General features: G+C 40.0%; 1 protein-coding gene across 10 annotated transcripts in view; it reads left to right on the top strand.

The window, feature by feature from the left end:
- Positions 1–12,896, top strand: part of hdx (highly divergent homeobox) — an 88,492-nt gene extending 75,596 nt beyond the window's left edge. For 9 of the 10 annotated variants that reach the window (XM_087992200.1, XM_087992201.1, XM_043704410.2 and 6 more), the window contains 3 exons: positions 6,468–6,563; positions 10,980–11,102; positions 12,648–12,896. In XM_087992200.1, the coding sequence (XP_087848326.1) occupies positions 6,468–6,563; positions 10,980–11,102; positions 12,648–12,719 (291 nt within the window). In that variant the 3' untranslated portion in view covers positions 12,720–12,896. The remainder of the gene's footprint in view (positions 1–6,467; positions 6,564–10,979; positions 11,103–12,647) is intronic. The other variant, XM_087992197.1, reaches the window with a different exon arrangement.
- The last annotated feature ends 2,722 nt before the right edge of the window (positions 12,897–15,618 follow it).

Below are 15,618 nucleotides of genomic sequence, written 5' to 3'. Positions count from 1 at the left end.
CAAGATGTTTCTATTTATTTCTCATGCTCTCTAGCTTCCATAACCCTCTCCACAGTAAACACTGATGCAAAATACTCATTTATTGTCTCCCCATCTCCTGCGATTCCACACACAGATGGTCTTGCTAATCTTTAAGGTGCCCTATTCTCTTCCTTTATTACTCTTTTGTCCTTAATGTATTTGTAGAATCCCTTTAGATTGTCCTATATGCCAAAGCGCTCTCATGCCCCTTTTTTGTTTTGCCCTCCTGATTTCCCTCTGAAGTATACTCCCTATTGCCTTTATACTCTTTTAAGGATTCACTCTATTTCTGCTGTCTAACCTAATGTATACTTCCTCCTTATTCTTCCACCCTTATCTGGGTGGGGGGGGGAATTGGAGGAGGAGATATCCTCCCTCAGTACAACTGTAATGTTATCCCAAATCAAAAACTCCACTCCTGCTTCTCTCGTGCCCCAACCCCACCACTTTCTATCCTTCCTGTAGCATTTGTATCCTGGAACATTAAGCTGCCAGTCCTGTCCATTCCTGAGCCACATCTCTGAAATTGCTATGATATCCCAATCCCATGTTCCTAATCATCATGCCCTGAGTTCATCTGCCTTACCTGTTAGGCCTCTTACATTAAACTTCATTAATTTCAATGCATCAACCCACTTGTTCGCTGCTGTACTCCTGCCTGCACTGACTGTTTGACTCACTGCTTTTCCCATTCTCAGGCTATCTTTTTTCTCACTGTTTCCTTGGGTCTTTAAATCCCCCCGAGCAACTCCAGAAAATCTCCCCACAAATCTATTGCTCCCCTTCCAACTCGGGTGCAATCTGTCCTCCTTGTACAGGTCACTTCTGCTCCAGAAGAGATTGCAATGATCCAAAAATGTGAATCTCTCTCCCACACACCAGCTCCTCAGCCATACATTCATCTGCTCTATCCTCCTATTCCTACCGTCATTAGCTCATGGCGTCAGGAGTAGTGCTCTATTTCAAGGACTGCAATTTATCTTCCATGTGATCAATAATATCCTCCATAGCATCTCCTCCACTTCTTGCACCTCTGCCCTCAAGCCCCATCCCTACAACCACAATAAGGATAGACCCCCCCACCCCTCGGTCCTCACATTCCACCCCATGAATCTCTGGATAGAGTACATTATCCTCTACCATTTTCGTCACCTACAGTTGTACCCCCAACACCAAAAATATTTCCCTCCCTACCCTTATCTGCTTTCCACAGATTCCATTCCCTCTGCAACTCCGTCATTAGGTCCCCCCCACCGCTGACCCACCCTGTATACCTGGTACCTTCCCCTGATGCCACACAAGGTGTAAAACCTGTGCCCACACCTACCCCTTCACCTCCGTCAAAGGCCATAAAGGATCATTTCAAATCCGGCGGAGATTTTCCTGCACATGCACCCACCTCATTTATTGCGTCCATTGCTCTCTCTGTGGTCTTTCCTACATCGGGAGACAGTGCCAACGTGTAGTGTAGTTCAAAGAACATCTGTGGTCCACATGCACCAAAAAACCCCAGCTGCCTGTGGCCAACCATTTCAGCTTCCCTCTCACTCCACCAAGGACATGCAAATCCTGAGCCGCCTCCACCGCCAATCGAAATGACCCACCAATTAGAGAAGAAACGCCTCATCTTTCACCTCCGGGCCCAGCAACCACACCGGTATTAACATTGACTTCACCAGTTTCCAGATCTCCCCATTCCCCCACCTGTCCAATTTCCTTTCCACCGATCCACTCCACCCTTCTCACTGAACTATTGCAATTACCTCCCACCTGTATCCATTTATCACCACCCCACCCACCTATATATCTCTCAGCCCACTTACCTCTCCACATTCCTGATGATAGGTTTATGCTCGAAACGTCAACTCTCCTGCTCCTCTGATGCTGCTTGGCCTGCGTGTTCTTTTTCAGCACCACAGTTTTTAACTTGGACTCTCCAGTACCTGCACTGTCTTTTCCCTCTCCATAATAGAGAGATTACTATCCTTCAGGACCTTTTTTTTTAAATCCCTGCTTAACTTTCTATATTCTCTCCTCAGAATCTCATCCTTTTCACTTCCTATGTTGTTAATTCCAATATGTACAGCAACCTCCTGCTGGTCCCTCTTCCCTTTGATATTCTGCACCTCTCCAAAGTATCTTTGATCCTGGCACCAGAAAGGTAACACAACATTCTGATGTCTCGCAATCAGCCACAGAAATATCTGTTTGTGCCTCTGTCTAAAGAGTCCCCAATTACAATTGATCGCTTGGAACCTGACGTACCCCTCATTACAGTACAGCTAGTCTCGATTCCAGAAACCTGGCTGTCAGTGCTACATTTCTCTGGGGGTGCATCGCTGCCTATCTTTTCTAAAACAGTATACTTGTTTGAGATGACTATAGCCACAGGAGACTCCTGCACTATCTGCCTTCCTCCTACCCTTCCTGGAGGTAACCCATCTACTTGACTGTGTATCTGTGTGGTTTTTCTCCCTCCCTGTAACTGCCGTCCTTCACATCCCTTCGCTTCTGTAAATTCCTCATATGCCTCTCAGCACTTGTCCAACCAATCCATGCAATACAATACGATTCTCAACCGAACACATTTCCTGCTGACGTAATCATCAGGAACATAAAGATTCTCTCTCATCTGTTGATTACATTTTATACAAGTAAGCAATTCATAATAACCTTTAATATAAAAGGAGATCATGTATTCTCTGGTGTGTTTGCTTTTAAAGCAGCAAAGCACCGTTATTAAAAGGAAATAGATGGACATAAATATGTGAACACATTTGGAATCTAGTGATGATTGAACACATGCATTTCTAAATGAAATATTTTGTTAAATTAGTGCATCATTTTCTAATTATTAGAAAAAACAAGCTTCCTCTTTAAGTGTGTCGAGTTTATGAAAGAAGCAGTGAGGCTAGTTATGGGTGTCAGACTCCATAAGCGATCCAGTAAGGCACTGTGAGATTGAGTACTAATTTGTAAATCTTCAGACTAATGAAAACTATAATGAAGGAGCTATATCACAGTTGTAGTAACAATCTGTTTGTAGCCACAATTTAAATTATCCAGAAATAGAGGGATTCTTTCTGCCTGATGTAATTTTAACAATATCTCTGGCAGTTCTATTGTTTCAATCAAGATGGTTCTTGTGGAAAAACCTGAGGTTTTAAAGAACTTGATACCTGTTTCCTCTGAGGAAGCAAGAGTTGACATTGGCTAGAAAAGCAAATGGAGTCAGTCTGTAAACCTCAAAGCATTGGTAAAAGACCCCATCAATGGGCACAGTTTGAATTGTTTGATTGCTGCTATTACTGGACATCTTCCTTCTAAGACCTAGGTAGGGAAGATGCCTTGGTCACCTGTTGCTTTCATCAGTGGTTTGGTGGGGCTTATTATGTGATCAAATTCAACGAGCGACTAACGCCGCACCTCAGAGTTGAGTAGCTGCTGAAACACTGCAAGGAGATAGAAAGAACATGATAGTTGAGGCCAGTGTTCGTAGAATCATTGAGTACAGGAGACATCCTTTGGCCCATTAAATCAACGCCAACGAAAGCTCGCTAAATCTACACTATCCTACTTTCCAACACTTGGCCCATAGCCTTGAATGCTATAATAGATCAAGATTCGGAGATGCCGGTGTTGGACTGGGGTGTACAAAGTTAAAAATCACATAACACCAGGTTATAGTCCAACAGATTTAATTGGAAGCACACTAGCTTTCGGAGCGACGCTCCTTCATCTGATGAAGGACAATCACCTGATGAAGGAGCATCGCTCCGAAAGCTAGTGTGCTTCCAATTAAATCTGTTGGACTATAACCTGGTGTTGTGTGATTTTTAACATAATAGATCAAGTGCTCATCCAAGTACCTTTTTAAAGGTTGAGCTTTCCTGCTTTAACTACCCTTCCAGGCAGTGCATTCCAGATTCCACCAGTCTCTGGGAGAGGTGATGTTTCCTATGGCCCCTTGTTATTGACTGTTAGACTAAGGGGAACATCTGATTTCTTATTATCTATCCCTGCCCCTCAATTTTAAAAGCCTCAAACACATCCCCTTTCAGCCGCCTTATCACTGAAGAAATAAACCCAAGCTTATCTAGCCTCTCTCCACATCTAAATTGCTCCATTCCAGGCATATTCCTGGTGAATTCTCTCTGCACCCCCTTCTGTTTGATCGCATCCTTCCTATGGTGCAGTGACTAGAACTGCACACATACCAGCTGTGCCCTAATGACAGTTTTATACTGCTCTTTTAGCCAGTGCCACAACTGAAAGATGTGCCCATGTGCTGACTTACTACCCTGTTAACCTGTCCTGCCTGATGGATCAAATGATCAAGAGATAAGAGTGTAAGGTATTTATATGAAACTCCTCTGCCATTATGATGAGAGACTGTTGATTACCTCCAAGAAAGAATGGTAAAAATATCCATATATTGATATTGATGTAGATATTTTCTAATCAACTTGTTCAGAGATGTTATTAGACACCTCTGGAGCAGATGGCACTTGAACCCAGGCTTTGGCTCAGAGGGATACTACCACTGTCACAAGATGTCTAATTAATATTGGAACCGTATTAGTCATAATGTGTAATTCATCAACTATTAACTACTGTTCAAATATTTAGTTTTTTTGCCCATGCACAGTTGATGCAATGATGCAAAGATTCATGCACAACCTCTGCCTTTAAAGCTTGAATGCTGAATTAATAATTTTGCTGAACAGTGGTTAAATAAGCAAAATTTAGCTACTGAGGACATTTCCAAGTCTTTTTCATTCTCCCAACGAACAGACTAAATACCATGAAATATTCTGATTGCAATACAAAATGCCTCGGTGGCCCTGTTAAACCATCCAAAACTATTACCAGAAGCTTTGTACCATAGGTGAAAGCCTCAACCCAAGTTCATTTTTTCGTACCTCAGTAACAACCTTAACTGATACTGATACAATTTTTCCATGTATTCATTGATCTGAGTAGATGACTTTCATTGTGTGAAATTGAAGTGGTGCTTCATATCAGATCGTGAGGAAGGCTGCCACATCTGTAATATACAATTTTTTAGAAGATTTTTAGCTCGGGTTGAGGTTTAAGTTTGCTCATTGAGTTGGCAGGTTTACTTTTAGACATTTTGTCACCATGCTAGGTAACAACATCAGTGAGCCCCGGTGAAGCGCTGGTGTTCTAACCGCTTTCTATTTGTGTCTTGGTTTCTTAAGGTGAGTAATATCATTTCTGGTTCTTTTTCCCAGAAGTTAGTAAAGGGGATCCTAATCAATGTGTTTATTGATGGAGTTCCAGTTTGAATGCCAGGTCTCTAGGAATTCCCATGGTGTGTCTGTTCAGCCTGTCCTAGGATGCGTGTGGTGTCCTCTTTCGTCTGTAAGTAAGGATAGTAGTGATAGTGGGTCATGTCTTTTGTTGGCTAGTTTTCTGCCTGCCTGTTCAATGTAGTGTTTGCCTCAGTCCTTGCACGGTATTTTGTAAATGACATTTGTTTTACTGGTGTTGGTATAATGTCCTTTAGGTTTATCAGTAGCTGTTTCAGTGTGTTGGTAGATTTGTGGGCTTGGAGTAGTCTATGCAAGTAGTTTTGGCATCTTGGTAGCCCACAAATCTACCACCACACTGAAACAGCTACAGATGAACCTAAAAGGACTCTATACAACAACCAGCAAATGCTTATCACTTACAAAATACCATGCAAGGACTGAGGCAAACACTACATCGGACAGACAGGCAGAAAACTAGCCACCAAAAGACTTGGCCCACTATCACTAGTATCCTTACTTACAGATGAAGGAGGACACCACTTCAACTGGGACAATACATCCATCCTAGGAGAGGCTAAACAGGCACGCCATGGGAATTTCTAGAAGCCTGGCATTCCAACAGGAACTCCATCAATAAACGCACCGATTTGGACTCCATTTACCTACTTCTGAGAAAAAGAACCCGAAGTAATATCACCCACCTTAACAGACCAAGACACACAAATAGAAAGCGGGACAGAACACCAGCGCTTCACCGGAGGCTCACTGATGATGTTACCCAGAATGGTGACAAAACGTCTGAAAACAAACCTGCCAACTCAACGAGCAAAATTACAACCTGAACATCTGTAACATGTTGAATGAGGAATTGTCTTGTGGAAGATGTCTTCCACAGAGGAAATACAAAAAGGGAGAGGTAGTGGGATGGAAACTATGTTTTCAATCTTTCTGGCAGCTGGCTACCAGTTGCAATGATGCTCTCCTCTTGACTGCATTGCAAGAGTCCTGGTGAATGGAGTAAAAGGATTGAAGGCATATGTGCTTGATTAAAGAGGCAAACATACTCAGGAGTATACTGTTTTGAAATAGATCAAAAAGGACTGATTGTGACAACATGAAGAGATTTCTCAGTCTTGAAGCACTACTTTACTTTTGGTCTTTTTGATACAGAAATTAGAAGTACTTGATGACGATGCAGTTGAAATGAGCAGTTGTGACCGTGTAACACCTGATGGTGAGCAGCTCCAGAAACAACTAACTCTTAGGGTAAGATCTGTCTACATTGGAGGAAATTCGGCCATTGTTCAAACATGTGCCAACTTTTATCTGTTTACAATAATTTATTTTTCATGAATTTTTGCTGAAAGAAATGTTTGCCAGAGTTAATATTGAAAAGAATTCTTGGATTAGTTAATTATATAATTACCAGAGACAACTGCAACAATAATGCCAAGCTGATTGTGCTTGATATTAGTGAAAAATCTCACTTTCAATTTTCATTATTTATATCAAAGACTTGTACTGGCTCTCTGTTATCGAGGATGGATTTCATTCAGGTATTCCTATAAATAACAGTATATACTGGAGGAAGATTTGGTCGTAATCACCTTCGTTGAGAGTGTGGTGCTGGAAAAGCACAGCAGGTCATGCTACATCCGAGTAGCAGGAGAATCGATGTTTCAGGCAAGAGCCCTTCATCAGGAATGAGGCTCATTACTTGTTAGACCTCAATCCTGATGAAAAGCTCTTGCCCGAAACAGCAATTCTCCTGCTCCTTGGATGCAGCGTGACCTGCTATGCTTTTCCAGCACCACACTTTAGACTCTGATCTCCAGCATCTGCAGTCGTTGCTTTCTGCCATAATCACCTTGAGTTAGTTTGCAACATTCTTCAATCATTTCCTCATTTTCACATGTGCTGAGATCTTGAATAACATACAATTTTATACAGTTTTAAAATTATGGACTTTCTTGCTCAGATTTAGTTGGGTAAATGGGCAGCTCCATTGAGTCAGAATTCAAACACTGCAGTGCTTCACTGACTCCTTTGTGAAATTTGAGTTTATTTTTGGAATTTTTTGTAGTTTTGCCTTGGAAATAAAAAAGAAATAGCCTGGAGCAGGAAAAAGAAAATGACAATTTGGAAACGAGAAAGGAAAACTAAAAGCGAAGAATAACTGTAGAGAATGGGACCTTGTACTAACAAGGGTTGTATTTCAGGAATAGTTACAAATTGTTATTGATATAATTTGTAAAGTTGACAGTTTTAAACAAAACAGCAGCTGATTACTTTTCATCAGATGTCTGAGCTACTTGTCCAGTCTTGTTATTGGAGTGGATGTACTTAGAACAATAATCAGAAGCTGAACCAGACTGTTTGTCAGCTTGATGCCTTATTTAACCCCAAGGTGAACTTTTGATCTCACATGCACACCTTTGCTCAAACAATCTATTCTGATCTCCATAATATTGTCTAATTCTCCATTCCGCTATCTTGTGAATGGATCCCTTTTATACTCCCAGACCTGTTTATTCCAATGAATTCCTGACAGACTTTCCATTTTTTCATCCTGTGTAAACTTGAGCTGAGCACACTGCTCCTGTGTCCTAATTTGCAATAGGTTCTGCTCACCCATCTTCCTGATTGGTAATCATCTTTGACTCCCAGTCAATCTGAGCTTTCATTTTCAAATTGAGTATTTATACCAATTCCAATATGGCTTCTGCACGTGCACAGACTAGACCCAATGACCTAACCTTGCCAAACTAGAACTGGTGGAAGGAAGCATTATAAATGTCACCATGTTGTGTGCCCATCCTTGTGTACTCCTCAAAATCCAGTCCATCCCTTTGATCAAGCCTTTGGTCATCTCCCTCTTTGTACTCATTGAATCGTAGAATCCCAACAGTGTGGAAGCAGGCCATCAGCCCATCGAGTCCACTCAACCTCTGAAGAGCATTCCACCCAGGTCATTCCTCCCTCCACTCCCCCCTCCCCCCCACCCCCATCGAATCCCTGTAACCCTGCATTTCCCATGGCCAATCCACCTAACCTGCACTGTGGGAAGAGACCCACGCAGACACGGCGAGAATGTGCAAACTCCACACAGTCGCCCAAGACTGGAATCAGACCCAGGTCTCTGGCACTGTCAGACAGCAGCACTAACTACTGAGACTCAATATCCAATATTTTTCGATAGTGCTCCTGTGTGGCAGTGGGATATTTTCAAAGGTAAAAGGTGTTAGATAATATAGTATTAGTTGTATATAATTAGAAATGCTATTTGCTTTCCATAATTCATAGAGCTCCGTTTTATTGCCAACTATAGGCTCTGTCAGCCATTTAAATGTGCATTTTAAATTACTACCAGATAAGATGCATTATGCCACATTTGCAGTCTCTCTGGATGACTGTCTTTTAAATCAGAGAAAATATTCTTATTATCAGCTAAACATGTACAGTTTGTTAAATTGGGAGCAAGTGGGTGCTCAGAAAATTAGTTTCACTACTTTAGAGGCTTGTTAAAAAGGAAGTGACTAAACTAAGATCCACAGTAGGGATCCAGTTTATCAGCTTCAGCCATCTGATTACATACTTGGAGCACCAAGGTAGCTTCCCAATCTCTCCATATGATTCCTATGTCCTTCACCTCGTGGAACACCAATTATTCTTGTTTCATTCTGCTACTTCAAATGATTGATTGATTAGTTCTTCTCGATAAGTTAGCGAATGTATTGAACGGCTTGACTTGACAACCTAATCTCCAACTAACATCATGTTTCTATCTTAACTCCCTGTTAATGAAAGTCTTCCTCAAATCTTTTTTATTCACCAAATTTTCAATTATCTCTTAAATGTGTCACATCCACTTCTCCAAAAGTGCAATGTGGTGGAAGTTGCTGCTGAACTTTCTAGTCGTGCTATGTCACTTGAAAGATCTTTTAAAAATTAAATAAGAAACATTAGGGACAGATGTATTGTGACATCTGGATATCCTGTGCTTGGCCATGGTGCAGTGCAACAGGAAAAGTGCTGTTAATAGTCTGCATGCTAAGCATAGGACCTAGATACCTGTGTGCACAAAATGAATTATAGCTAAGTGTCTAACATATCCAAACAGGTTAATTAAAATAAGTATGCTTCTAAAGACTTCCTTTTTAAGAGAGCAGTTTGGCTGCAGCAGCTGGTGAAAAAGAAGAGGAGGAGGAGCAAGAGTTCCAATGGAGCAGAAGGCCAGAGAAAAGACTCATTGGTTCTCTAATGTAGCATTGGGATATGGAGAGATTGATTAAGATCATTTTTCCAGCAGAAGCCAGGAGGCCTCTTAAGTCCACATAGTGAAGGGAATAGGAATGAGTAGGAACAGAAATCTTTCAAGGAAGCTGGCCCTGAGGAACTGGGTGCAGTTCCGGTCAATGTTTAACTGCCTTTCATGCGCATGTTCACAGTCGATGATTGATTGCAACTCCAGCACATCACACCACAATTTCACTACAGCACTTCCTGTTTGCTCACAGGCTAATAATCTCAAGTGATAGCACTCATGCCTGCTATTCGTATGTTCAATCTCACCCTCGCATACTTAACACTGCTGCAAGCTTCAGTCCCACATCTTGCAGGTTCCACACAGTAGCAGCTATTCTGTTATGACAGCCATGTGATCCAAGCGACTTGCAATGCAGTTGGTGTGTCGCTCTCTGTCTCTCTATCTTCTCTCCCTCCCTGGGCACATGTTTACATGTAATGGGGCAGCAATAGTGAATCCGTGCTGCAGTTACTGGTGGAGCACTAGACAAGGCAAATTTAACCACTCAACAGGTGACGCATAAATGTAAACTGTTCACTTATCTAATGGTAGAAATGTTGAAATCTCTCTCTTTTCAGGATTTTGGCAAGTTTGTGTGATTGTGTGAAGCAGGTAGACAGGTGTAGAATTACACAGCTGAGGTGAAGTTTGGATGATTTTTAGCTGAACCCTCGTGCCCACCCAGGTTTCTAGAAGTAACCAGAAGTGGATCAATGATTTTCAACTTTCATCAGTACAACTAACCTGCCTTACTTGTTATGTGCAAACTAACTACAAAAATTGCATATTGGTCCAGCGTTTAATAATTGGTGGTTTAGTTTCAGGATAAGAGGTTGATTGTTTCGAACTTAGTTGTGAAATATTTTCATCCAAACAATTGCGAATCCTTTGGAATTCGGTACTTTGGAGTGTTTGTGATGCTACTGTTTGAAATATATTTAAGGCTGAAAGTTATTTTTCGTGTCTGGGGGAGCAGGTGAGAAAATGGAATTAAGACAGAAGATCAGCCATGATAACATTGAAGAGCAGTTTGAAGGGTTCCAATTGGCTATTCCTGCTGTTTAGTCTGTTCTTATGTAGGGGAATGATTATCTCTGTCTTGCAACTGCTATGTTGTACAGCTATATTCTATACTTTAATCCTGCCTTAATTGTGAGTCAGAAGGTTGAGGCTTCGAGCTCCAATCCAGATTTTGAATGTGCAATTGATAATCACAGTTGAATGCAAAGTGTTTGGAGGTGTCATTTATTTTTTTAAAAAGCAGATAAACATTTGTCTAGCAACATTGATTCATTTCTTGCTGTGCACCTGTGCTTTCTGTACTCTATGCAAGCTCCAAGTCTAATTTTATAATGCTTGTTGCATCTTCTTTTTAGAATGACAAAATTAAGTACCTTGAAAATGAACTGGAGAAACAGAAACAGAAATACCTCCATCTTCAGAATTTCACTACAAGCTTAGTTCTTGCAGTCAAAACAAATGACACAGAACAACAGCAGGTAAGTCTGGTGCTGCAGTAGATTCTCCAGTGATCCAACTGTTATTGGATTGTTCAGAGGGCTACTAGTTTGAAAAAGGTCAACATACACTGGTTAAAATAGTCAATGAGAGAGAAATGTAATAACTTAATTTTGTTGAGTTATGTCAGTAATTCCATGCCAGATTAGTATGGAATAAGGCAAGTGATGAATTGCTCTTTGTAAGCAGTTGTAATCCAGCATCAAGAATGCATTTATGGTGTTTCTTGAATAATTAAAAATAAAAAAAATTGAACTTATCCTGTAGGGTGCCATGCAATTGTTAAATTGAAGGCTACGTAGTATGCAAAGTTTGATGTTGAATTCCACCTTGATTTATAAAAAACATTATAAAAAATTTCTGATCTGAAAAACAGATGTTGAATCCAAAAATAGTTTGATACAATGAGGTCATTTCAGCAGGGGGTTGCATGTTCTCCAACTTATGTTTCATAGAATCATAGAATGGTTACAGCACAGGAGAGCATTTGGCTAGCCATGTCGATGCCAGCTGTCTGCAAAACCAATTTATTTTATCCCATTCCCAGACCTTACCCTGTGGCCCTGCAAGCATTTTCTCTTTAAGTGCTTATCCAGTTTATTTTTGAAAACCATAATTGAATCTGCTCTCTCAACCCTCTATCATTCCAGAACCTAACTATTTGCTATGAAAAACTCCGTTTTCCCACATATTGCCCTTGATTCTTTTACCTTAAGTCTGTATCTTCTGGTTCTGCCATAGACTTAATTCTTGTCTCGCTAGGTCCTTAATGTTTTTGATGCTCTTCTCAACTTTCTCTAAGGAAACTAACCCAAGTATTCAAATAAATAGTGACACCCCTCATCTTGGTCTGAGAGATTGTAGTGCCTTCTCTAAAGCCTTTGCATCCTTTCTAAAAGTTTCCTTAGGATTGGATACAAGACTCTTCTATTGTATCAAATTGAGATTTTATAAAGCTTCGCTTTAACTTTCTTAGCATAATATTCTATGTCTCTACACTTTGCACATACTGCCAAGTATTGCTATTATAAAATATACTCCTTAATTTGTGTAGCGAGTCCACATTTTCCTAGCCTTCACTGCCTTGCATTTAACTTGCACAGAACTGCCAATACCTCCACCTGTCAGTATCTATGTCCTCATGAAGTCTGCCACTATCCTCCTCATAATGCTTTTAAATTTTGTGAAGTAGGGACTTCTTTTAGTTCGTTATACCAAATTCAAACAGAATTATGGAGTACTAGGAAGTGAATTTTCTAGGGTGTGTAAATTTTTAGCATTTGTCATTTTTTGGGGGGTATATGAGGATTTTACCATCTTTTTTTTTAAAAAAGACTTTTAGCAAGCACTTTTATAATGTGAAGAGGATTTGATATAATGCAAAAAGATTAAAGTTCAAAAAACTCTTGTTTCATGCTGTAGTTAGTAATTGTTTCTTAACCAGATACTTGAATCGGTTCCATTTTCAGTTTTTTAACAGCTGATACAAGTATTTATATTAAAAAGAAATTGACATTTTTTTATAGATGTTGCTGACAAACTTGCCTCCTGACACCGAATGCAACTTGGATTCGCCTGGCAACCGGGAACAAAGCTAATTAGATTTCCTCTGTATCAGAGGATCTTGCTGCGTGTGAAACAGCATTTTGGAAGTGGTAAAGACTTCAAATTGTTTGTATCAATGTTAAATCTTTTACATGTTTTAAAAACAAGACTGCTTGTGCTACAGCTTGATCATGAGATGAAACAACTGCAGAATAAAATGGATTTTGTTAGCTGTTGTTGTTTTCTTTGATCGGGTGTTGGGAGGCATTAGAGGCCATAGTTTGGCTAATAAACATTAAATGCTGCAGAGCATTAAAAACATCACCCCAAGTTCTCAACAAACAGATCTGCCAATTATCTTTGGATGCAGAATATCTACACAAAAACAATATCGCTTCCCCCCCCCCCCAGCCCAGGCGGGGATGTATTCTCACTGTACTTCAGCTTCAAATAGGCATGCAGAGTCCTGAGGTTATGAAAGACAGTTTACTCCTGTCCTGTCTTAAATGAGTCTGTGCATGAGTATTCAGTAAGTTTCCATGATCGTGGATTCGTGGCTTGTTATTAAGGTAAGGCTATTCGGCTCCTTCAAGATTCTGCTCCCTGTTTCTGAGACAAATAAAAACACTGTCATGTCTAATGTGCACAAAGCATCTAATCATTGAAAGAAATGAGCACTGTGGAACAATCCTGGTTCAAAGAATGGCATTGCTGAAGAAATGGTGGGCAATATTGGCAAGTGTTTTTTCTGAAGCAGTTAACTTGCGAAAACATTGGCTCTGAAGTGACATTTAAATACAAATAAATGAACACATGACTTAACATAGAACATGGAACAGTACAGGCCAGTCGGTCCACGATGTTGTGCCGAATGTTTATCTTCTGAAATCCCTATAACACTTGAGATTTCATCCCATTTATTTTAACCAACAATTCAATACCCTTGGTTAAAATAACATTGTTTTACAGTTTGTGCTTGAAGTGACTGGTAATGGCTTCTCTCATGTCCTTACCCTAACCCCTGTACTGCGGGCCTCGTTATCACATGGTCTGCTATTACACACACCCCATAGTTAGCAACTAATAGTCCCCATTAGTAGTTGTTCACTCTCCTAGCTGACCGTCATCCACTTATCTGTTCAATTGTTCTTCTCTCTCTTTGGACTGTATCTTCACCTATCATTTATTCCTTGCCCCCTATGTTCTGCATAAAAAACAGGTTTTTCTTTGCTACCATCAATTCTGAGGAAAGGTCACTCAGCTGAAACATGAACTCTGATTTCTCTTCACCGATTCAGCCTGACTTGCTGAGCTTTTCCAGAAATTTGCTTTTGTTTGATTTTCAAACATCTGTATTTCGCCAGATTCCTGATGTGTGAAAGCCCTTCTGCCATTTTGTTTAGTAAATAGTTTTATTAATTTACATGATTGGTCTGGAATGCTGCTTTGGTGACAAATACGATTTTATATTGAGAGTAAAAACAGAAATTGCAGGCTGAACTCATCAAAACAGTTCTGATGAAGAGTCACTGGATTCTAAATGTTAACTCTGTTTTCTCCCCACAGATGTGCCAAACCTGCTGAGTTTTGCCAACAATTTGTTTTTGTTTCCGATCTCCAGCATCTGCAGTTCTTTGTTCTATTTAAGTTGAGAACTCTGTCAGGCAATGGTTGGACCTGTTGCCATGGCTTTTTAAGACAATTTTAGTATCTCACTTGCGCTCTGATTGATCAGGAAACTTGCAAGTAGAATGGTGCACTGTATCTGCCAAGGAGGATTTCCAATACAAGGGAACTTGGACTGTTGTGTGACAACTGCCATGTCTCACTATATTTTCACTGCAACTACTTATTCTGATGTCAGAAGCCTAAATTTGATGTGGCCTTTATGCAGTTCTGGTTTTGGGGAAGCTGTTCCAATATGTCTTAATTTATTAGTCCATTGTAGTTAAATTGGCAGACTCCAAAAGTAAAATTGGTTCAAACTACACACTTTGCAGTTTTGAGTTGCTAGATTATTTGCCAGTTCTGAGCTGCTGCTATGCAGTCAATTTTGTTTTATTTATAGCCACTTGATGATGCAGTGCTCTTTGCATTTAATATACAGTGGCATGGGCTTAAATTATTTATGATGGAGAACATTTGAAAATTTGTGTTTGATGGATATTTGGGAGAGATGCCAGCTGGAGATGCAGTGCATTGCTTCATCAAAGAAAAAGAAACGTGAAGACCTCACCTGCCATCAGTCATGGTCTTTGGCTGTGCGCAATCTTTTAAAAATTGATTTTATTTTCGCTGTCAACAGAAAGCGTATCAACAAAATACAAGATTTAAAGAGACATAAGAACATAGTGTAAAAAATAACCAGTGTTTGAAAAATTAATTTAGCATTCAATTTGATTTGTAATTGGATTAAGTCTTACAATTGTCAGTACTTACACAAATATTGCCCATGCCTGAGTATAGTCTGCACTTTAATGTATTATCCTGTGCCAAGCACATTACAGATATGCATTAAGGTGGCCCCAAGTAAATTTCTTTTTAAGTCTTGTGTTTCTGCATCTTAATATGGTATCTTTGGTTTTCGGGGATTTTCTTTTGTTCCTTCTCTAACCTATTTGAAATTTATACTTCAACATCCTTGCAGTCTCTACGTATATTCTATCATGTTTGATTCAATAACTAGTATAAACATGTGCCCACTGTTAACACAATTATAACTTTATTCTCCCTGTCCTGCTAGTTTTCTTGAATTTCAATTCCCAGAAACAACTGAGAACTACTAAAACCACCTCTCAGCTAAATTTTGAAGCAAATAATGTGTTTTTGATAATATTGACCCTAAAGTGAGACAGTGTGTGAAAGTAATTTGGTGAATTTTACTGTTATTTGCTTTTGACACTGTTTTCCTGGGAAATTACTATAGTATTTGACATCCTTTGTTCAGTGAGC

The sequence above is a fragment of the Chiloscyllium plagiosum genome, unplaced genomic scaffold (genome assembly GCF_037043375.1).
Source record: "Chiloscyllium plagiosum isolate Xiang-an unplaced genomic scaffold, Cpla_swu_hap1 HiC_scaffold_11, whole genome shotgun sequence".
NCBI lineage: Eukaryota > Metazoa > Chordata > Chondrichthyes > Orectolobiformes > Hemiscylliidae > Chiloscyllium > Chiloscyllium plagiosum.
This window is presented reverse-complemented; position numbering and strand designations above follow the sequence as displayed.